The sequence below is a fragment of the Ipomoea triloba genome, chromosome 14 (assembly GCF_003576645.1).
Source record: "Ipomoea triloba cultivar NCNSP0323 chromosome 14, ASM357664v1".
Taxonomy (NCBI): Eukaryota; Viridiplantae; Streptophyta; class Magnoliopsida; order Solanales; family Convolvulaceae; genus Ipomoea; species Ipomoea triloba.
In genome coordinates, this window is record NC_044929.1 from 10,463,306 (window position 1) to 10,486,519 (window position 23,214).

The 23,214-nt window shown below is 39.6% G+C and overlaps 1 protein-coding gene across 1 annotated transcript; it reads left to right on the top strand.

Moving 5' to 3' along the window:
* The first annotated feature begins 9,935 nt into the window (after positions 1 to 9,935).
* Positions 9,936 to 11,868, top strand: LOC116003929. Its single transcript, XM_031243868.1, has 4 exons — positions 9,936 to 10,205; positions 10,411 to 10,639; positions 11,027 to 11,451; positions 11,548 to 11,868. Exons 1-4 carry the CDS (start codon positions 9,936 to 9,938, stop codon positions 11,866 to 11,868), a joined length of 1,245 nt encoding a protein of 414 aa, XP_031099728.1.
* The last annotated feature ends 11,346 nt before the right edge of the window (positions 11,869 to 23,214 follow it).

The following is a 23,214-nucleotide window of genomic DNA, read 5'->3' on the forward strand; positions in this document are numbered from 1 at the left end:
CACAAGCCAGTTTTGTGACAAAGGATACAAAGTTGTATTCTCACGAGACCAATGCCAAGTTATCTCAGAGCTAACTCATGAAGTTGTACTAACAGCAAAACGAAGAAAGAATATGTATGTTGTCACATGGGAAACAGTAAGACCGAATACTTGCCTAATAGCCAAAAGCAAGAAAGATCTAAGTTGGGAATGACATCATAAACTCAATCATCTTAACTTCAAGGCTATCAACAAGCTTGCAAGAAAGGAACTGGTTGAAGGATTACCGAATGTAATCTATGACAAGGATAAAGTATGTGAAGCTTGTCACAAGGGAAAACAGATCAAGTCTTCGTTCAAAACAAAATCTCTTAACACCAACGCAAGGCCATTAAATCTACTCCATATGGACTTATTTGGACCAGTTGATCCAGTTAGCCTAAGTGGAAGGAAGTATACTCTTGTGGTAGTAGATGACCACACAAGATATACATGGACATCCTTTCTAAGGAGGAAGAATGAAACTGAGAAAGTCCTTCCAAACCTGCTCCGAAGACTTCAAACCGAAAAGGATTTAAGTATTGTCAAAATCCGGTCTGATCAAGGAACTGAATTTGTAAACAAAGTCATTCAGGATTTCTGTGGACAACAGGGTATATTGCATCAGCTTTCAGCAGCAAGAACCCCTCAACAGAACGGTGTGGTTGAAAGACGCAACAGAACTCTCAAGGAAGCAGCAAGATCCATGATCGCCTTCTCAGGCTTGCCTAAACGGTTTTGGGTCGAAGCCATAAACACTCCATGCTACACTCAAAATAGATCTCTTATTCATAATGATCATGGAGCTACACCTTACGAACTCTGAAAAGGCAGAAAACCTGTTGTAAAATACTTTCATATCTTTGGAAGTAAATGTTTCATCCATAACAACAGGAAATCATATCTAAAGGCTTTTGATGAACGTGCTGATGAAGGAATATTCATGGGATACTCTGAAAAGAGTAAAGCTTTTCAAGTATTAAATAAGTGAACCATGGTGATAGAAGAATCAATACACGTAGTCTTCGACGAGTCATCTAAAGAAGACATGGTGATCTCTGAGAAACAAACCGATGAAGAAACGAAGGATAGAGAAATTGAAGAACTATCCGAAGGATCAGAATCAGAAGTCGATGATTATCCACTCTTTCCTAATCATCTACCAAATACTTCAACTCAAACCGAAGTATTACCAAATGATGACTTTGAACCGAATCAATCAGTAGTACAACAAGATGAAAGCAATCAAGGTGAACCTACAATTGATGAAGGAGCACCTCCTACTTCTTTTCAGCCAGATCTAAAGTGGTTGAGAAACCATCCTCAAGATCAAATCATTGGTGATATCCATGATAGTGTACGAACTCGTGCATCCATTCGGGAATGCATGATGGCATGTTTCATATCTCAAATTGAACCGAAGACTGTAGAAGAAGCGTTAAATGATTCAGATTGGGTCATAGCCATGCAAGATGAACTGCATCAATTCGAGAGAAACAATGTATGGGAATTGGTTCCTCGACCAACTCATCAAAATGTTATTGGAACCAAATGGGTCTTCAGAAAGAAGATGAATGAGCAAGGAGTCATTGTTAGGAACAAGGCTCGGTTAGTTGCAAAAGGTTATTGTCAGGAAGAAGGGATTGATTTTGATGAAACCTTCGATCCTGTTGCTAGACTCGAAGCCATAAGAATCTTTCTAGCATATGCTGCACGGAAAGACATTAAAGTCTATCAAATGGATGTCAAAAGTGCCTTCTTAAATGGACTTTTGGAAGAAGAAGTATATGTCGAGCAGCCCCTAGGTTTTATCTCAGAAGTCGGGATGAATAAAGTCTATAAACTCAAAAAGGCTTTATATGGTTTAAAACAAGCTCCAAGGGCTTGGTATGACACGTTATCATGCTTTCTTATAAGCTACGGATTCACAAAAGGAATAGTTGACAAAACACTTTTTAGAATAAAAAATGGAGATCATATCCTGTTGGTGCAAATCTATGTAGATGACATCATTTTTGGAAGTACCGATTCGGACCTATGTGAGAAATTCTCAAAACTCATGCAAGGTAAATTTGAGATGAGCATGATGGGAGAATTAAACTACTTTTTGGGTCTTCAAGTCAAACAAGAATGAGATGGCATTTTTATAAATCAAGCAAAATACACCAAGGATCTCATCAAGAAGTTTGGAGTTGATGGGAAGTCCTCGATTAAAATTCCCATGAACACTTCGTTGCGTATGGATATCGATAACGAAGGGAAGGAAGTGGATCAGACGAAGTATAAAGGAATCATTGGTTCACTACTATACTTAACGGCTAGTCGACCAGACATATCGTTTGCCGTGGGAGTATGTGCTCGGTTTCAGGCCAATCCGAAGGAAAGTCATTTAAGTGCTGCCAAAAAGATACTAAGATATCTAAAAGGGACTCAAAGTGTGGGACTTTGGTACCCAAGGAGTGACGCCTTCGATCTAGTTGGATATTCTGACGCAGACTTTGCTGGGTGCAAAATTGATCGAAAGAGTACATCAGAGACATTCCAATTCTTAGGGGGAAGGCTTGTCTCTTGGTTCAGCAAAAAGCAAAATTCTATTGCCACAAGCACTGCTGAAGCCGAATACATAGCAGCTGGCAGCTGTTGTGCACAAATACTATAGATGATGCAACAACTCAAAGACTATGGTGTATCTGCCAAGGAAGTCAGCATTATGTGTGACAACACAAGTGCTATTGCCATAACACAAAATCCAGTATTGCACTCTAGAACCAAACATATTGATATTAAGTATCATTTCATTCGAGATCATGTGGAGAAAAAGGATATCAAACTTGAGTATGTGAATACCGAAGACCAGCTTGCGGATATTCTCACAAAACCTCTTGCCGAAGCAAGATTCTCTACCTTGAGGCATGAGCTCGGTATGATAGAGATGAATTGATGAAGAGACAACCGAATCGTTCCAAAACTGAAGAGACTCATCAGTTATGACATCTTGAAATTAATGCTCATCAGAATCAGAGTTCACGGACTCACATTAATGGATAAACTCAAAACTCTTGGACGGTTGCAACTTTGATTGGTTGAAATGCTCGAGCCAGACGATGTATCTGACAAGTCCTCGGTACTTGAAAATCATCCTGGTTATGGACCTATGGCTCCATCCTGGAACCCTGATGCTGCCCTTAGTGCTCCACCTGCTCCAAGCCCTCCTACCACTGAGAGCAGCCAAGGACAAAGCCTTATGTCCACTGCTAACAGTAGGCATGCAAAGAATAAGGGCAAAGGCAAGGCAAGAAAGTAGTTGTCATGCCTTGTAATGAAATCAGGGTTGGGTTGGTTAATCTAGTGTGTTGTCTTGGTTGTCACATGTTATCTTTTGAATGAATGGAACTATCTCTTGCCTGCGTAGTCTGTCTCTCGCTTTTCCGAATTATTATATCTTACCGAAGAATGACAAACTCAAAGGCTGAAACACTATCAGTACCGAAGACTGATAAAGCACAGAGCATATGGTGATAACCGAACTCATACTGACCGAAGGATTGCGTTTCCGAATCCTTAACCTTTTAAGTCACTATGCACTACTTGTAATCGAAGGGTTAAATATGTGTCATGTTGAACAAGCTTCTTGGAGAAACCCTCTAATGACCGTTTAACTTGAGAACGTGGGATCGTGATGATACACGTGTCGATGCCCTATTCGTAGAAAATGCTGAAGCATGCGCTCCAACTTCTCTGAACCGACATACATGAAAGGACAGGCCATCAAAGATGTGATGGTAAAATGAGTGCTTTTCTCTCTCTTCATTAAACGACAATTTCATCTTATGGGAAAAATATCCTTATCAGTACAAACCACGACTATGGCTTTATGCCATTTTTGCCCCCTCATTAAAGGGCATTTAAGGTTTTTTGTCTCATGTCCATAAATTCGCTCCATTTTCTCTAAAATGACCCGATCCACCTAATCCACTATCTCTCACCATATATAACCACTCATACCTTTCACTTTTCACCTTTTACCCTCCCAAAAGCACCGTTACCCTCAAAAACCCTAAAACCTCTCCAAAAACACCAAGTGTTGGCTATCATGTCGTCATCCAGTTCAAGTTCGTCGTCCGGAAGTTCAAACTCATCTTCCGATGAGGTTTCTGATACTCATGCTCCAATTCCAAAACCCTCACCCTCACCAGAAAAGATCAAAACTACTCAAGAAACTTTCAGACCACCAAGGATTATAACCCGTCCATGTGAGGATGTGGAAGTTTTCAAATTCTTCTCTACCACTATTAAGGGTCAAAAGTCCAACCATTGCATGGTTAAAGCCGGTTCAATGCTTGATGTCAACGGCTTCCTCAATAAAGTGCTTGATAAAGATTTTGGCAATCACGTGGTTAAATGTCTGAAGGACGGTAATCTCTACAAGTTTGTTACCTTTAAATACAATGCTTCGTATCCTATTGATGTGACACAGTTTTACATCAATGCTGAGGTACAAACTGTTAATGGCATTCATGAAATTCATTCAGTAGTTCATGGTACTGAGGTTGTTGTCACTCATGAAGATATAAGGAGAGTTTTTGATTTTCCTATCTGTGGGGATGACTTTCATCCAGATTGCTCTGGGAAAGAATATAGCAGAAAGAAAATGTGGAAAAAGATGAAGGGTCATTGTCAACCCTCATCCTTTCCATCCATTTTAAAGAAAAAGATGCTGAAAATGGACTATGAGTTTGTGGTGGATATCTTGAATAAGATTATTGAGAGTAAACAATCTGGTACTGATGATATATCGGACAAGAAGATGAGAATGTTGTGTGCTCTTTTGGAAAATTATCCTGTTGATTAGTCAAGGGAGATTTTTGTTTTTTTTAGTTGAAAATATTCAAACGGGTGTGGATCCTTCATCCGGATGGATAGTCAAAGTTCTCGGCTATGGATTCATGATCGGTGCCATCTTGAAAGATAAGAAGGTGAAGTTGCGCACTGGAACTGCCTCTCATCGAACTCACTATCACATGACCTCAAATCCTCCTAATTATCTCAAGCGAAAGGCAGATGCACTGGAAGTTGCCTTGAGGAAGGAACAGAAGAAATCAAAATCCAAGTCGTCAAAAAGCTCAGTTGGACAGCGGGAAACTGAAGCAGCTAAAGGTCATGGCTCGGAAGGCTCCACACACCAACCAAAGACACAACCCGAGCCATCAAAACCAAAAGCCTCCAAACATACTGAATCCTCAAAACACACCAAATCTCTATCTGAGGAAGAGCCAGAGAAGTCCTCCAAAAAGCGCAAGGCAGGAGATTTGGAAGTTGCCCAAAGAAATAGTTAAAGAAGCACAAGTCCAAACGCTCTAAGAGTTCGGCTGAGAAGGATCTCACCGAAGTCTCTGAAAGTCACAAGTCTGATAGATCAAAAGGGAAGCATGTCGAATCCTCTCATGAGGAAGAGGCAAAGGCATCAAAAGAAATCACTAAGAAAAGGAAGGCAAAACAACTTAAACGTCCGAAAAAGAAACAAAGGAAAGATAGGACTGAAGAAGTTGAAGCGGATCATGAGACACAATCAGCTGCTGTCTTACCAGCAGAAGAGGAACCGAGGGATGCTCAACTTGAAGTTTGTCACCAAGTTCTTCCTCCACCTCTTGATCTCTCTAAGACTCCTCAAACCGAATCGCTCTCTGATCAACCTGTTTCGGAGTCAGTACCACCTCCCGAACCATTAATTACTGAACCAGAAAGTCCTATTGCTCCCATGCCCAGAACACAACAGCTGGCACTCACTTTGCCACATAGTAGAAATGAGTCTGATTCCGAATCCACAATGATAGAAGATGACTCTAAGGGGGAAGATGATGATGCCTCTTATCAATCCTATCGACCGATGCCTGAGATAGTCCGAAGACAAATCACAGAACATATGTCTCCTCCCATGGCCCATATCATGCTCGCTCTTGATTATATTCACAGACACATCTTTTTGCAATGGCCACGTGTGTCAACTATTCGGATTAAGGAGATCCCATCTGAAACAACCGAATCTGAAATACCTGAGTCCTTTCAGCAACTCACCCTCCATCCCGATCCTATTACTCAACAGATTAATGCCGATGAAGCTTTGGCTCAACAGTTGGCATATGAGGAATCTGAGGATGAAATGCCTCCTGCCGAGGCGTTCACTGCCTTACTTTCTCATGAAGAGATATTGAGACGAGAACTTGCTCGTATTTACAACTGGCAGGATTGGCGGATGTCAAGTCTTCGGGTCATTGCAAGCACAATCAGTGAAATGGTCGAAGAAGAAGAATGGGCACTGGAATGGATGGGTACGAGATCAATCTTTGATGCCACCAAACACGATGAAATTGAAAGAGTTTTTCCTGAAAAACTACAAGGAAGAACAACTCGGTTTGGCAAATCTGTTGATTTGAACGTAGGCTACCGATCTCCTCGGGAACGCCTTATGTTAGAGGACATGCAGATTGCCAAGATCCACAATATCTCTCGAGCACAAATAGAGATACGGGATCTCAGACCCGATGTTGGGCCGAGTCGTCAACAAGACGAAGATGATGCTGAGGATTCGGACTATGATCCAAATCAAGGATGCTGTGATCAACTTTATAAGAAGGATGATGATGATAATGATGACAACGATGAACCTTCTGGAAGAAATGTTCCTCCTTCTCGAGCCATTATCATTCCAAATACGGATGCACAGACTACTCGTGCTAATGATGATTCTGATCAGCACCATACCGATGAGCCGAGGTCTGCTCCCACTGAATCCTTAGAAGCACAAATTATGCTAAGTCCTAGTTCTGCCCGAGATGAAACCATGGAAGCGTCTCGAGGTGCGAATCATGATGGCATGCATATACTTGATGAAAAGATGATCACATCGGACTTAAATCTGTTTGATGTTGAGGTAGAAGTTTTTCCGGACTACACATCGGATGGAAATTTGGAAGCATCCAAAAGTGCCAGCCCCGAAAACTTACCCTCTCCAATCGACGGATCAAGTGGTTTGAAACTTGCTGACGGACATGAACTCGTCTTGGTTCAAGGTGAAAATATGGAAGCACCTACCAAGGAAAGTCATGATCATACTGCTGAGGCATCTAAGAGCTCGGACTCTTCTGAGGTAATTGTTAATACCTCTTCTGCTTTCACTTCTCTGTTGAATGCCATACAGGGATTAGCAAGGACTCAAGATGCGCAATTCAAATCTCTTAATGAGTCCATCACTAAAATCAAGAAGGACGTACGAAGGCAGAAAAAGAAGTCCTCTATGTCTAACACCGATGAAATACTTACGGCTCTTGAGAAGAAGATTCACCATGCTTTTTATGAGAATCTCATTTCCCTTGGATCCTTGAAGGACTCGGTAACTGAAATCACGACCATACAGCGTGATCTGGTTACGAAGCATGCCTTCATCAAGGAGCGTCTTGATCTATCATGCTCAAAGCTTGAATCTGTCACTGGGAATCAACACGCAACAGCATCCCTTGTTTCGGAGTTCGAGTGGACTCTTAAGGAACTGCAAGTCTGTATCAATCGTCTGAGTAACAAAGTGGATTTTCTCATTGAGATTAATGATGCCAACAAGGGGGAAGAAATGAAAGGAAGGCCTCCGAGCACTCGCAAAGGAAAAGAAATTGTCCGAAGAGATGGTGATCAGGACAATGATGATATTTCACGAGAAAGGAAGGCCATCCTAAATCTTAGGAAAACTCCATCTCCTTCACCATCCCCGAAGAGAACGCAAAATAAACCTTCCAGTGGTGAACCGAGTTTTAAACAACAAAAGAAGCAAAGGAAAGAAATGACTCGAAGAGTTAATGGAGAACCTATTGAATACGTTCCATACAAGGAAGGATCTGGAAAGAAATATCAAGAATGCAATATCTCACCCTTCTGGAACAAAAAGCAACCCATGGACAGAATGATCTTCTTAAGGGATCAAAATGAAAGAATTTTTGAGCAAAAGAAGAAAAACGAAGAGATCTTCCAAATTCAGCAAGAAGAACAGAAAAGATTTGAGAAAGTTATGAAGGTACTTGAAGATGCAAACAAGATAACCAAAGCAGTTGATGGTCGAGCCAAAATGAATGGCATTGCCCAAATCTTGAAGACCATACAACAAAGTTTCTCCGATGGAATGAATGCTCCTGAACTGATAAAATGGTGGGACTGGGGAGTTATAAGGGGAGAAAATCTTGGTGAAGTCGTCCAAAATTATCTAGTGCTGAAGCTACACAGAAAATATGCTTTCAAGATTGATGGACTCGACACTGTGAAAGCAAGGAAAGAAATCAACGACATGATCCAGCTCAGGGAATACGAAATTTGGGAAGAAGAGAAGAAGAAGAAGACTGGTGAAAGCTCAAAATAAGAAGAAGTTCTTCTCTGTTTTTTAATTTTTGTCAGTATTGCTTTTTGTAATGATGTATGAAACTCCCTTGATAAATAAAAGTCTTCTCTCGTTTAGGGCTCAACGTGTGTGTGTTTTCTAGTTTTGTTTTACTCCTCGCTTTCTTATGTAAAACTTCAACTATTCTGGCACACTTAATGAAAATCCCTTTAAGGATAAAGAAAGCCGAATAGAATGAACTTAGGGTGTTGGCATCATCAAAAAGGGGGAAATTGTTAGGAACCCCGAGTTGTTGATTTTGATGATACCAACTATCCGAGGAGACCCCTAACTTTTGTCTAGTATTTAGAATAGGTTTATGCTTTGTATCTTAGTCTTATAGGATAACCGAATCCTTAGCAATTTCTAAGGACCCGAGTTCTTAATACCGAAGGCTTGAAGACTCCAACGGAAGAGTGAAGTACCGAGGAGTTGAAGATCTGAAGTAATGAAGATTTGAAGAACCGAAGACTAGGATCATAGGCCGAAACATGGAAGGGCCAAGCTTTTATAACCGAGCAATCAAGAGTGTGATTGTCTCGAGGAGATTAAGAGAAATGATAAGGTCAATCATTCTCGCACAACCAAGGCAAAGACATTCTCTGATAAGTTGTCTTATCTACTGCCCTGAGAATGGGTATAACTGAATGTCATTTTGGGTCCTATGCAATGATCCCAAGGAGTGTTTAATGATTGTCACCTTTTTGAGTGACAAAAGACAAGTTGTCCTTGCACAAAAGTGGACAAACGGCTAGAAAGTACTGACATTCTGAAAAAGATGAAAACACTACCCATTGGATATTACACACTGGACAATAGGTTTTGAATTTCATTTTCCCTCCAACGGATCTGAAATTCCACCTATAAATACCCTTGTCCCATCTCACTTTGACAAGGTTGAAATACGCGAAATATTGTCTATCAAGTGAAAAACTTTCAGTGTGATATTCATAAGCTTACAAGTAATATTCAGATTTCATTGGAAATTCTTGTGTGGTTAAGAAGCTGTTCAAGGAAACTAATCACAAGGATTTCAAGTTGGAGAACCATTACAACCTTTCAACCATCTCTACAAGTGAAGTAGAAAGAGGCGGAGTAAACTTGGAAGAAGTTGAAAAACCTACAACAACAAGGCTGCCGGGCTTAGTGATCAAAGGACCTTGTTGTAACGGAGATTGTACTATAAAGGAAATATAGTGCAAACCTTCACGAGTTGTGCAGAAGAGTGGAGTAGGCTTAGTTAACAGCGGAACCACTATAAAAACTCTCTCTCTCTCTCTCTCCCTCCTTTATTTATTTTACGTATTGCATTGCATATATCACTCAAATATAATATCTTTTACAAGAAAATCCTAAGTGCAAAGTGAAGCTAAAATTTGATATAACCTTTCCGCTGCGTTATCTCTTTAGAAGAAAAGGTTTTCAAAAACCTCTTGTGAGTCTATTCAACCCCCCCTTCTAGACTCACATTGTTACCACCGGGACCAACAGTTATTACATGGTCACAAAAGGAATTGTGCTTGGACATAAAATTTCGAAAAAAGGAATTGAGGTTGACAGAGCTAAAACAGCAATTATTGAAACCCTGCCACCGCCGCACAATGTGACATCCTTGAGGAGTTTCTTAGGACATGTGAGATTCTACAGAAGATTTATAAAGGACTTCTCGAAAATTGCAAGACCATTGACTAAACTGTTGGAAAAGGACGCTATATTTGAACTAAATAAGGATGCTATGAAAGCATTTCAAGATTTGAAGAATGCCATGGTACATACTCCGATTCTAGTAGGACCAAAGTAATTTTGCGGTTGGAGTTGTGCTAGGGCAGAAAAATGATAAGAAATTTCAGCCTATTGCCTATGCTAGTCGAATGTTAACAAAGCCATAACAAGCTTACACCACGACCGAGAAAGAATTATTTGCAATAGTGTTTGCATTGGATAAATTCAGATCATATCTCTTGATGTCAAAGGTCATCATTCATACTGATCATGCGGCTATCAGGTTTCTTATGTCTAAACCTGAAGCAAAGCCAAGACTGATTAGATGGATTTTGTTGTTGCAAGAATTTGACGTGACTATCGTGGACCGAAAAGGAGTTGAGAATAGTGCAGCTGATCATTTATCAAGGCTAGATAATGAAAAAGGACAAGATACGACTGGAGAGGTGAATGAATATTTTCCTGAAGAGAAATTGATGGGTCTCTATCTCACACCTTGGTATGCAGATCTAGCCAACTACCTTGTAGGGGGAAAATTACCATAATTTTTGGATACACATGCAAGAAGGAAATTACAAGCCGAATCTCGATTTAAAGTGTGCGCTGACCAAATAATTCGACGTTGTGTAACAGAGGCTGAAGGACATGAAATACTGGGAGAGTGCCACCAAATGAGCCATCACTCGACAAACAGAACTGCAAGGAGAGTACTTGAAGCAGGAATCTATTGGCCCTCAATATTTCGGGACGCTCAGATTTGCGTAAGAAATTGTGACAGATGTCAACGGACTGGGAACATCACTGGGAGAGATGAGATGCCACAGAATTACATACTGGCATGCTAAATTTTCGATATATGGGGATTAGACTTTGCAGGACCGTTTCCGGATTCCAAAGGTTTCAAATATATCCTTATAGTAGTGGATTACGTATCAATGTGGGTTGAAGCAGAAGCACTTCGAAACAATGATGCCAGGAGCGTAACAAGATTTCTAAAGAAATTATTCACAAGATTTGGAGTGCCACAGATTGTAATTAGCGATAGGGGAACACACTTCCGGAATGTGCCCATGCGGAGATTACTTCAAAAGCAAGGCATACAACATCCGGGAGGAGTCCCGTATCACCCTCAAACTACCGGGCAAGTTGAGAATGCAAATAGAGATATTAAGGTCATATTGGAAAAGACAGTGACTCGGCATAGAAAGGATTGGGCTGACAAGCTTAGCTACGCTTTATGGGCTTTTTGGACTGCATATAAGACGCCAATAGGGACTACTCCATACAGATTGGTATATGGCAAAGCATGTCACCTTCCGGTTGAGATCAAGCATAAGGCATATTAGGCCATTAAAAAGCTGAATGAAGATCTAACCATAGCTGGACAGGAGAGGATGTTTCAACTGAATGAATTGGAAGAATGGCGTTTGCTTGCCGATGAGACATCCAGATCTTACAAGGAACGATCAAAGTTTTACCATGGCATGCACATCAAGAAGAACAAAGAATTCACTGAAAGAGATAAGGTGTTGCTATTCAATTCCAGATTGCGACTCTTTCCTGGAAAACTTAAATCGCGATGGACGGGGCCATATATTGTTACAAAGGTTTTTTCTTATGGAACTTTAGAGATCATGCATCCTGAGAAAGGAACTTTCAAAGTAAACGGCCGCCAAGTCAAGAAATACTATGGGATGCAAAATGCGTAGGGAATAGTCCAGTGTTGCAGGCTAGTACCCTGGGATGTTGAGTAACAAGATCCTCATATCATTCTCGTCGGGCTAAAGACGTTAAACGTAGCGCTGATCGGGAGGCAACCCGTTATTTACCTTGCTTTATTATTATCTTTACCTTATTTTGTCAAATAACCCTCCGAGTTGTGATTCCCTATTCTGTAGGTTCTATATTTCCATGCAGATCTCGTTGCAAGAACATGAGAATCATCTATTCAAGCATTTATGAGCAATATGACGTGGGATGCTTACTAGGTTCTTTACCTCTTATCCCTCGTCTATTTATTATGTGAACCTCATGTTATCATTTTAAAGTGTGGAAACATGCATGTTTGTTGTTTCTTTGTTTCATTATATTCTAAGACAACATCGAGGACGATGTTTGGTCTAAAGTGTGGAAAGAGCACGTTGTGCTTAAAAATGGAAATGAATCTGTTTCATTTGTTCGAAAGATAATCAAGCCACAAGTATGTGTTGTTATTCATTCTATCTATGGAGAATGCTAAATCTGTGCCAAAAAGTTTTCTCTTTGAATAACCTTGAAGGTACCCCTACTTCTTGCTTGGTATTCGCCTCTTATTTTGTAAAGACCTTAGTTAAGGATCTCTCGAAGTGGGAGTGTGCAACCCCTAATTTCAGAAAGATAAGTTAAGCAAAGCCCGGAATTGAATAATCATAGATAGAACATGGGGCAAAAGGAGAGCCTTCTAGTGAACATTGAGTGAAATATCCCTTTTCCCAAAGAAAAAGGCACGAGGGGTTGTTCGGAGAAAGAGTAGAAAAGGTTAAAAAGCCAATCCCCGAGATAAGATACGAGGAAAGCTATCTCTGTGACACCCCGAAATTTATTCACCATTTTTGTTACAAAATGATTTTTAGCCAAAAATGTTTCTAACTATTCTTTTTTCAGAAAATTTCAACTCGGCGCAGTCCGAAAGATTTATTCGGTAAACATACTTCCCGAACTCCGTTTTACCTGAAATTTTTATTTTAGAACCCCAACCTATAGTACTTGATATCCTTAAAAAGTTATGGTCATTTGGATATTTGAGTAAACACAGAAAATTCCATTTTTGCCCTTGGCAGTGTGCTGTCCAGAATTTTTCTCTCTGGACTAGTTCTGAAAAAGAATTCGAAAACCATACTTATACTACTCCGATCATTATGAAATTTTATATGTGGGTTCTTGATTTGCTTAACTACATATTTGAAGAAAATGGTATCAAAATACCTTACCAAATACTCCCAATAATATTTTTAATCCGGATCCAGTGTTCTGCCAATTTCTTTCTGCCAGCACATGTATTTTTCAATTTGATACCAATTATTTGACTGATATCATCTATGTTTTAATTTTATTTTGTCTCTTCTAGAACCTAGGCAGCCACCCTATTGTCCCTAAATTATTTTCTACCCTAACTTTATCTGATTTATCCCCTAACTGGCAAGGGAAGTCTTATTCTTCAAGATTTACCATAGCATTGTGACAAGTGTCATTCCTTCTAGCCACATGCTAATATTAAAATAATTTTTGGAGATGATCTAAATAGAAACTTGATCTCCAAGTTTCTTCTTTCTTCCCTTATAAGAAACAATGTAACTTTTTCTCCAAGCTTCCTCATCCTAATCTTATAAGGGAAAATATATAAGCTTGATCATTTTATTTTTCCCCATTGTGATCGAAATATTGGAGAGGAAAGAGAGAGAGAAAACTTCATCTTCTTCCTTGAATTCAAGAGCTTCCATAGCCAATTTCTTCATCAAGATCATCATCTATTCGGTAAAATTCCATTTTTTATTCGGTTAAAAGCCTTGTCTTCTTCCCTAGAACCTTACTATAGGTTAAGATTTCGTAAAATTATTATTATGACGATATGTTTTGCCTAGGAATTTTTGGTGAAAGATTTGAGTAGAGGATCAAAATCCTTCTTGCAAAAAGTACTTCAACCAAGAGGTAAGAAGTCCCTTAAGTTGGTTTTGTCACTTAAGATTTGATGATTGATAGTTGAAATATGGATTTATGAGCTTTGTGTTGTGTTAGTAGAATATATAAGGGTATAACTAGGTGGATGGATTTCAAGTATGAGACGTGAAGTATATCCAAAAATGTTTATAAAAACATACGTTGAAGAACGTATGCTATTTTGGTACACAGGTTGTCAAAACCTTATTTTTGAAGGAAAATACCACTTTTAGTGAGTGTGTACTTTACGTGAGAAAGATGAGAAAATGGTGTTTGAAAAGCCTGCGGGTACTGAGTGTATTTTGAAAATCTTCCATGGGCTAATGAGGTAGCCAATTTCAAGTATTGGACTCAAATGAGAAATATGTCCAAAAAGAAATGATTTAAGAAAGAAAACTGAAGGAAGGAAAATGTTTTCAAAACCTTAGTTTCTAAAGTAAAGTTGAGGAGGACCTTGATTGACCCACGGGTGGCTTTAAGTGCCATTGCCCAGTGGTCGTTGTGTTATATTGTATGATCATTCATACTGCAGGGCGAAGTCTATTCGTCGTTATGTTATATTATATGACTAGTTCATATTGCAGGGCGAAGTCTATTCGCCGGGTACTATATAACTCGTAGGATGAGGTATTCCTATGCGGGTGTGCACACTTAAAGTATAGTTACTCCAGAAGTCCGGGTAGGTGTCGTTTTAACGGACCTGGCTAGGCCAGCTAGGAATCATTTTAACGAACCTTACGTCCAGGGGATCAGCGTTAGACCGGGTGATGACCACTGACCCCGAGTTCGATGATCCAAGTGGTCAGAGAGGGAGTTATGAGAATACTCCAAAGGCCTCACGCTTGCTAATATGAAACTAAGGGAGTTTTAAAGATGAAAAAAGGGTTACTCTGTAACGACCTTGAGAAAGAAATGATTTTGTCTTAAGAGACATGTTGATTTTGGTTCACTAATCACTTTTTGTGCAAGTCCTCTTTGTTAATTTATTTGCAGGAGAAAACTCATCAAATGAGTAAAAGTTACAAAACTCTCTTATACGTGTTTTGAAAACCTTTGTTGAATTTTGGGTGACCATGGATTCTCTTACTTAGCTGTCGTGCTAACTACACTTCAATGTGTTTTTAACAGATGTTGTCTAGTGTGGGCTCTTGTAGCCCGATGAGCGCTGAGAGCTCATCTGAGTTTTGTTTCCAGTGTTGGACTATGATGACTATGTGCAGTTCCGCCTTGATGATGACCCCTACGCTCCCGGTTACGCTCCTGCTCCTCCTGCTCCGCTCTCTCCGAAGTATACTGTCTAGAACAACTCCTTTTTTTGTGTAAATATCTTTTGTAGCCTTAGTATGGCTAACAAGTTGTGAACAACTTAAACTTTCATGTTTTTGGACCCAATGGGTCGATCCTTGTATATATAGTAGTAGCTAACCTAGCTACCTTGCTTTCTTCCCGCTGCAATATATACGTAAAGCTTTTGTCAAGTAGAAAGTGTGTGAAACAGTTTTCCTTCTTTAGCCGATGCATCTAGAGTGGACTCTTTCTGGATTTGATTGGATTCAGTCTAGGTGTGGCAGTAACCACTCCGGATGTACGGTATAGCCGAGGCGGGGTGTTACAATCTCGCTAGGTGGTGAGCAACCACAGTCTTCAAAATACATAAATGTTATATCTGGAGTCGGTTGTTCACAATAAAATGGCCCTAGGAGATGAGAAAATTGAGATGAGGAAAGCCGCTTCGCTAGGTTCAAGCACCCATTACACTGTCTTCGAAAAAGCATGGAGCTCCATGCGAAGTTGGGTCGCTTGATGATGTTACCCTAGGAAGTGAGAAGAATGAGTTACCGCCCAAGCCACTGGCGGAGAGAGGCCCATGTATCTATTTTCACTTACTTTTACGTTAGGGCTTTGGCGATAAGGGAGGACGATTGGTTAGGTTTTGTACATCGTTCCCACTAGGGGGATCAGCTTAAGGCCTTCGCACAATAAGAGGTGAATGAAATTTTGGACTGCATGCTTGATATTGTGAAAACTACCTAACTGTCCAAGTTGCGACCAACAGGGGTTTTGCTTTGTTTGAATATTCATAGCAGTGTATGGCACATTTTTATCATTCCTTGAAGATATTGTGAAGGATTTCACATCTCCTGGCAGATTGTGTTTTGAATGAATACTAATCATTGTATTGAGCATATCTTTAGCTTGGATACTTTTGGCATCTAAATGAGAAGGCTTTGAATGTATAATTTGCTCGTGGACGAGCAATCTAAAGTGTGGAAACTTTGATAGACGCCAAAAGTACCTAATTATCTAGAACTAATTAAGTTGATTTCTTGCCAAAACAAAGTCTTGAAGGATGCAATTATGTGTTTTTGTGCTATTTTACTAACAAATTGCAAAAGAGTTTTGTGTGGAGTGTTTTGAAGGATTCCCACAGGATTAAAGGCTGAAATCAACCAAAGAAAGCATTAAGCAATGAAAAGAAGAACCAATCCACACGGGGACACACAAAGACCAAACCGGAAACAACAAAAGAGACGAAAACGGAGAAATTCACGCCCACAAGCACCACCACGCATGTGAGCTGGCGTGGAATCATTCCAGTAACCGTCCACGCCAGTCCACACGCGTGTGAGCAGGCGTGGACAGGCACCAAAATCCTGCGCGATGTTTTAGTATTTAAGGGACATTTCAGCTAGGAGGAGGGAGTCTTTTGTCAATTTTTCACTTCTCACTTTAGGTTAGGGTTAGATTGGATTAGGAAGAGGAGGAAGAGCTCCTTGGAGGAGAGAACTTGGATCTCCATAGCCTTGAGATCCTTTGGGTAACCTCTTTCATTAAAACTTGCTTTCTCTTTGGAACTCTCTTGCTTTTCCTTTTTACTAAAGTTATTTGCTTTTTATCTTGGTCTTGTAAATATGCTTTTCTATTTGAATGAGATGATGTTGTTAAAGCCTATGAAGGGCTAATCCCTAGGATTGGGGCTAGGAAGGATGGAGATTTGTGTTCATGATCTAAAATTGATGAATGAGTTTGATTTCTTTGGGGAATGTTGAAATTGTGTGTATGTTTTGTATGATCTTGTTAAGATCGAGGGCCCCGTTCTCTTCAAGAGTGTAGGATCATCTCTTTGGCGAGATATCGCAAAGAGATGTAGCCCACTACCCACATCTCCCGCTCTCAATCTGAGAAGATGAGATCCGGAGGGAATTTGTAGAGAAAGTGTTTGATAAAATTCCCCAACCAACTGAGGATTGGGAGCTTGAGTGTGACGCCACTCAGGACAATGTTCCAAGCTCCTTCAACCATAACTCGATGGAAATCAAGCCTCTACCATACGCTTCGAACCAATCTCCATGACATTCTAGCCCCCATCCGCTTTTATTTACATTTACTTTTCTTAAATCTTCTCACCCTTTATACCCTCACTATTTCCTTTCACCAATCTTTACATGTTCAACCTTCGTCTTATCCAAACAACTCAAGATAGGAAACCGTATATTCTCCAATTTGCCATCCATGAGAGACACGACACTCGGGGAGTTCATGACTCTTCGTTTTACCACCTTCACACTACCCCACCGTATAACTCACAACCATCACTCATGCTAAACAACAACATCACTACGCCATGGCGGCTTGAATAAAGTGACGATGAAGTTGATGAGGCAGAGCTTCAGGCAGCGTTGGAGGCTTCGAAAAATTATGATAATGTGGTATCTTTCTCTGTTTCCTCTAGTTCTGACACTGTCTCGTTGCCTATTCCAGTTTCGTAATCTTTTGCTTCTTCTTTGCCTAGTACTTTAGTTTGTTCAGATATGCCTAGCTCTTCGTGTGTTACATTTGTGGCTGCTTCTCTTTGTGCTTTAAATGTGCCTACTGCTGTTAACTCTGATATTGTGCATTTGCCTGCTACGTTATCCTCTGATTTACCTGCTTCTGTGTTATCTGCTAATTCGGTAGTGGCTACTTGCTTTGTTTCTATCTCTGTTCCAGTATGCTCTGTTTCTGGCTCTGCTTCTGACTCTGTTTTAGGAAGGTCTAGGCCCGAGCAAGTCACAACTCTTGATGCTTCTACGTTCAATATACGTGATATTGCATTATATGTTGACTTCTCTGCTGCATTCGGTGTCTCAAAATCTAATGATTCTGTTCCGGTCACTGTTTCTACATGTCCTTTATCTGTGTCTGAGTCAGTCACTGTTCCAGCTTCATCTGGTCCAGTTCCGTTGTCGGCCAGCACTACCGAATTACTATCTGATTTAATCTCAAAATTGCATGTACCTTGCTCTGCTATGCCTGTGTCTGTGCCTCTTATACAGGTTCCTCTTGAACAATCAACTCAAAAAGCCAAAAAGAAAGCTTCTGGAAAAAGGAAACTTGATGATACAAGTGATGTGATCATTGTTGGTGAAAAGACGAAAGGAAAAAAGGCAATGACTACTCCTACTCCAAGAATGGCTCGGTCCAACACTGCCTCCGGTTCTACTGATGCTGCTGCCTCTGTTAGCCCCATTATCAACCCCGTCTCACTGCCCGCAAATATCAAGATTGAGAAGTTCAAGCCGATTTTGTGTGATTCATCCTTGATTAGAGAGTGGACTACTCATAGCTCTCGTGGTGTCTTGCTTCAGAAAGAGATTGATGTAGATGATATTATGCGAAATTGCAATATCATTCCTTTGTTGAAAGATCAAGATCTGCTTCAGACTGTCCAGAATGTGGGTCCCTGTTCTAAATGGTTAACTGCTGAATTCTACTCCAATCTATCCAGTGAATCCACATCTCAAGAGTCTACACTGTTTCACAAGGCATATGTTCGTGGCAAATGGTATGATTTTAGTCCGGACATCATCAACAAGTTTGATATCTACTATTTTGTACAATAATTCACCGCTTATTTTAGTTGTATTTCCCTTATCCTAGTGAAATTGGGAATTGTTTGTGTGTTATATTGTCCAAGTATTGAATTATCTACAAGAAACAACAAAGGAAGAATTTTGGAGCATTTTGGACAAGTTCTGAAAGAAAAGGGAATTACAAGGAAGAAAGGAAACAAGAATACAAATTGGAAAAGAATTGGAAGTTGCCTAATGGGCCAAGGCCCATCTATCTCCTATATATTCTACCTATTCTCTACAATAAAAGGGGGTTCCCTTACAGAGTTCTGAACCCTAGTTAGTTTTAGATTATTTTCCCTTCTCTTTATATTTTACTAGCATAGTTTAGATTAGTTTTATATTAGATTATTTTAATTTCAAGCTTGGAGTCTCGGATTGAAGTTGGATTTGTTCTTCATCGGTAAAGTTCTCTTATTCCTTTATTTACTTTCTTCTCAGATTTCTTGCTATGTTTATGGTTATTTATTATTGCTTTGTTTTATTTACTTTTATGATGCATGAGTAGTTAGTTTTTGGGTTTGGATTAGGGTCCTATTGCTATTCTTGATGCTAGATTTATAATTATTGCATAAAGGGATAATTTATTGACCTAGGATTTATGTTTGAGTTGGATTATATTTTCTTCTTATTGATAATTGATGCGCAACTTTTATTGATTTGTTTTGGAGAGGATTTCATCACAACGAAAGTTGGGTGAAAGACTCAGCCTAACCAATTTCAACCCAATTTTTCCTACTATGAGAATAGGGGTAATTTGGGGGCTTATAATGCTTTTGTGTTTAAGGTTATGATTGATGCATCACAAAAGTGGGGCAATCTTAGCCTAATTCTTGTTATTGATTACGAAAGTAGCTAACTTGAATTCTTGAGTGCATTGCCAATAAATCGCTTGGTTAATTGTTTTTCCCTAATTTTGAGATTGTTAGAGCATCAAGATTGCAATACCCCTGATAGACGCCAAAAGTACCTAATTATCTAGAACTTATTAAGTTGATTTCTTGCCAAAACAAAGTCTTAAAGAATGCAATTATGTGTTTACATGCTATTTTACTAACAAATTGCAAACGAGTTCTGTGTGGAGTGTTTTGAAGGATTCCCACAGGAATGAAGGCTGAAATCAACCAAAGGGAGCATAAAACCCGTGAAAAGAAGAATCAATCCATATGGGGGCACGCAAAGACCAAACCGGAAACAACAAAAGGAACGAAAACGGAGAAACCCACGCCCACGAGCACCACCACGCGTGTGAGCTGGCGTGGAATTAATCCAGTAACCAACCACGCCAGCCAAAAGCGTGTGAGCAGGCGTGGGACGGCACCAAAATCCTGCGCGATGTTTTAGTATTTAAGGGACATTTCAGCTAGGGAGAGGGAGTCTTTTGTCCATTTTTTTCACTTCTCAATTTAGGTTAGGGTTAGATAGGTTAGGGAGAGGAGGAGGAGCTCCTGGGAGAAAAGAACTTAGATCTCCATAGCTTGGAGATCTCTTGGGTAAATTCTTCATCAAGACTTGTTTTCTCTTTGGATTCCTCTTGCTTTTCCTTTTTCCTTAAAGTTATTTGCTTTTTATCTGGATCTTGTAGATATGCTTTTCTATTTTAATGATTTGATGTTGTTAAAGCCTATGAGAGGCTAATCCCTAGGATAGGGGCTAGATTGAATGGAGATTTGGTATTTATGATCTAATTTGATGAATGAGTTTGATTTCTTTGGGGAATGTTGAAATTGTGTGTATGTTTTGTATGATCTAGCTAGATCGAGGGCCCCGATCTCTTCAAGAGCCTAGGATCATCTCTTTGGCGAGATATCGCAAAGAGATGTAGCCCACTACCCACATCTCCCGCTCTCAATCTAAGAAGATGAGATCCGGAGGGAACTTGTAGACAAAGTGTTTGACAAAATTCCCCAACCGATTGAGGATTGGGAGCTTGAGTGTGACGCCACTCAGGACAATGTTCCAAGCTCCTTCAACCATGACTCAATGGAAATCAATCCTCTACCACATGCTCCAAACCAATCTCCACGATACTCTAGCCCCCATCCGCTTTTATTTACCTTTACTTACCTTCAATCTTATCAACCTTTGCACCCTTAACACTTCAATTCAACCCTTTTTGTATGTGTGACCTTAGTGTTATCCAAACAACTCAAGATAGGAAATCCGTATATTCTCCAATTTGCCATCCGCAAGAGACACGACACTCGGGGAGTTTATGACTCTTCGTTTTAACATCCACCTTCACAATCAACTCACCCCATACTCACAACCTTGTCAACCCCTAATCTGACCCCACTCTTTTATCATATAGTTTATCCCATATTTAATTTGCATTATTTTATTTCCATTCCTTAATCTTAGTTTGCTTGGATTCTAGTGAATTCCAATACTTTAGTGCCTAGGATTTAATAATTCACACAATACGTGACATAGTCCCAATCTTCAGCTGAACGATATTTTACACCCTCTTTTACACTCACAATTATACATCATCACATTTTGGCGCCGTTGCCGGGGATTGGTTTATTTGGTTGTATTGTGTGATTGTTTTATTTCTAGCATTAAAGTTAGTGAATTCTTAGGAGATCAGGATTTTATCAAAAAAAAAAACACACACACACACACACACAAAAACACAAAAAAAAAAAACAAAAAAAAAATTTGCTAATGTGCCTGCAAGTCTATATCTTTTGATTTGATTGAAAGGGATTCCCATGATGGATCAAGGTAGATACTATGGTTGTCAAGAGCAAAGAATGGCATTGCCCGATTTCACCAGAATGTGTATAAAGACCTTTCAAGGTGGTCCACTTCAATCATTCCTTTCATACTCTAAATGGTGTTCATATTGTGGTGAAGCTCATGCTTTGAAAAGTTGCTACAAGTTCAACTCCACAATACAAGCACCACAGGAGTATCAATCTTTCCCTCAAGAGTTTAGTGCCAATATGAATCAAGAAGTTTTTCAAAGAGGTGCACCACCAATGTTCATACCACAACCTCTTTGGTGTGCCATATGTGGAGGATCACATGAAGCCGAAAGATGCTACATCTTTGATCCTAACTTTCAATATCAAGGCCAAGTTCAAGTACCTGCACATCAAGAACCGCAAGAGCCATTGTAACACCCCGTAAATTCGTTCAAGCCTTTCGTTCGATAATTAATTCCTTGGGCAATCTAATTAATTCTTCGGGCAATTTAATTTAATTCCAATTGGGCTAATTCCTTCAATTTGATATATATATATATATATGTATATATTTCTTGAGCCTAATTTAATTATTCTAATCAAGAGCCCAATTAATTGAACTTATTCTTGTAAGGGATTTTATTCAATTTGGACCCTTACAATGTTTGTTATTAAATATTCTTACAAGCCCACATTCTTGATCATACATTATATATATATATATATTGTTTCTAAGACATCTTATGGGCTAATTCTTGTATTTAATTTGTAAGGGGTGAATTTATTAAGCCCAACTTACTAGTCTTGATTATATTTAATTTCCTACACCCACTATTCTATAAGTTACTTAAGCCCACATCATTTAATGTCTTACACCCTAAATATTGTATGTATTCTTAGTATATATTTTGAAGATCAAAATACCCTAAAGACTTTCACTCCTTTCTTCCTCCTACACTCATTCATGCGCCATTTCCACTCCATATTTCCCTAAAATTGATCTTCATTTCTCCTACAAGTTTTCAAGTCAAGATTGCTACTTTAAGCTTGTTTAGGATTGGGTAAGTGCATCTAGCCTAGAATCTACCTTGCATTTTATGGTTTTGCTAGTCTTTTTGCATAATCTTATAAGTGTTCTTTTGGGGTTCTTTGGGAAAAAGATGATCAAGGTGAAGGTGGGGCTTTGTGAGCTAGCAAAAGGCTTGTTGGAATAGGAAAAGCTCTTTGAGGTAACCATCCATGTCCATCAAATCTATTTTATTCACCTATTCTATATATAATGATCTTGGTGTTGGAAATCCTGAAATTTCTTGTTATTTGGCCTATTTCTTGGATGTATTTTGTTGGTTTTCATCTTGATCATTTGTCTTGTGTTGTATGATCAATGATGTTATAGATTTCCCTATTTTTGGACTCTAAATGGGATGAAATGTGAGTGTATTTGGTCTGATTTTGTATTCTGGAAGTGGGATTTGTTGATCTGGGTTGAACTGTCTCTGGAAGGGATTTGGGTTGGCCTTGCGGAAGACCTGAACGGCACAATGTAACCCGCGAGGGCGATCCGCAAGGTGGCGACGGTTGGCTTGGGCGGAGGAGGGTGGTCCGCCGAGGGAGGCCGTCTCCTTCTCGCGGAGGAGACTGGCGGAAGGCAGTGATCCGTGAGAGTGTTCCGCAAGTTCACTGGGAATTGATTTCCAGTGAGCAGTTTCTCTGTTGTTGTTGTCTGTTGTTCACCTTTGTTTCTGATTATTGTTGGATTGTTTTGTTGGGTATTTTA

Bases quoted from the DNA above. Each gene is read 5' to 3' on its own strand.
- LOC116003929 (XM_031243868.1), top strand. From the start codon at position 9,936: ATGGTCACAAAAGGAATTGTGCTTGGACATAAAATTTCGAAAAAAGGA. The intron at 10,640-11,026 runs GTCTCTATCTCA...TATGGGGATTAG, and splicing joins TCCTGAAGAGAAATTGATGG to ACTTTGCAGGACCGTTTCCG. The intron at 11,452-11,547 runs GTATATGGCAAA...ATAGCTGGACAG, and splicing joins GGACTACTCCATACAGATTG to GAGAGGATGTTTCAACTGAA.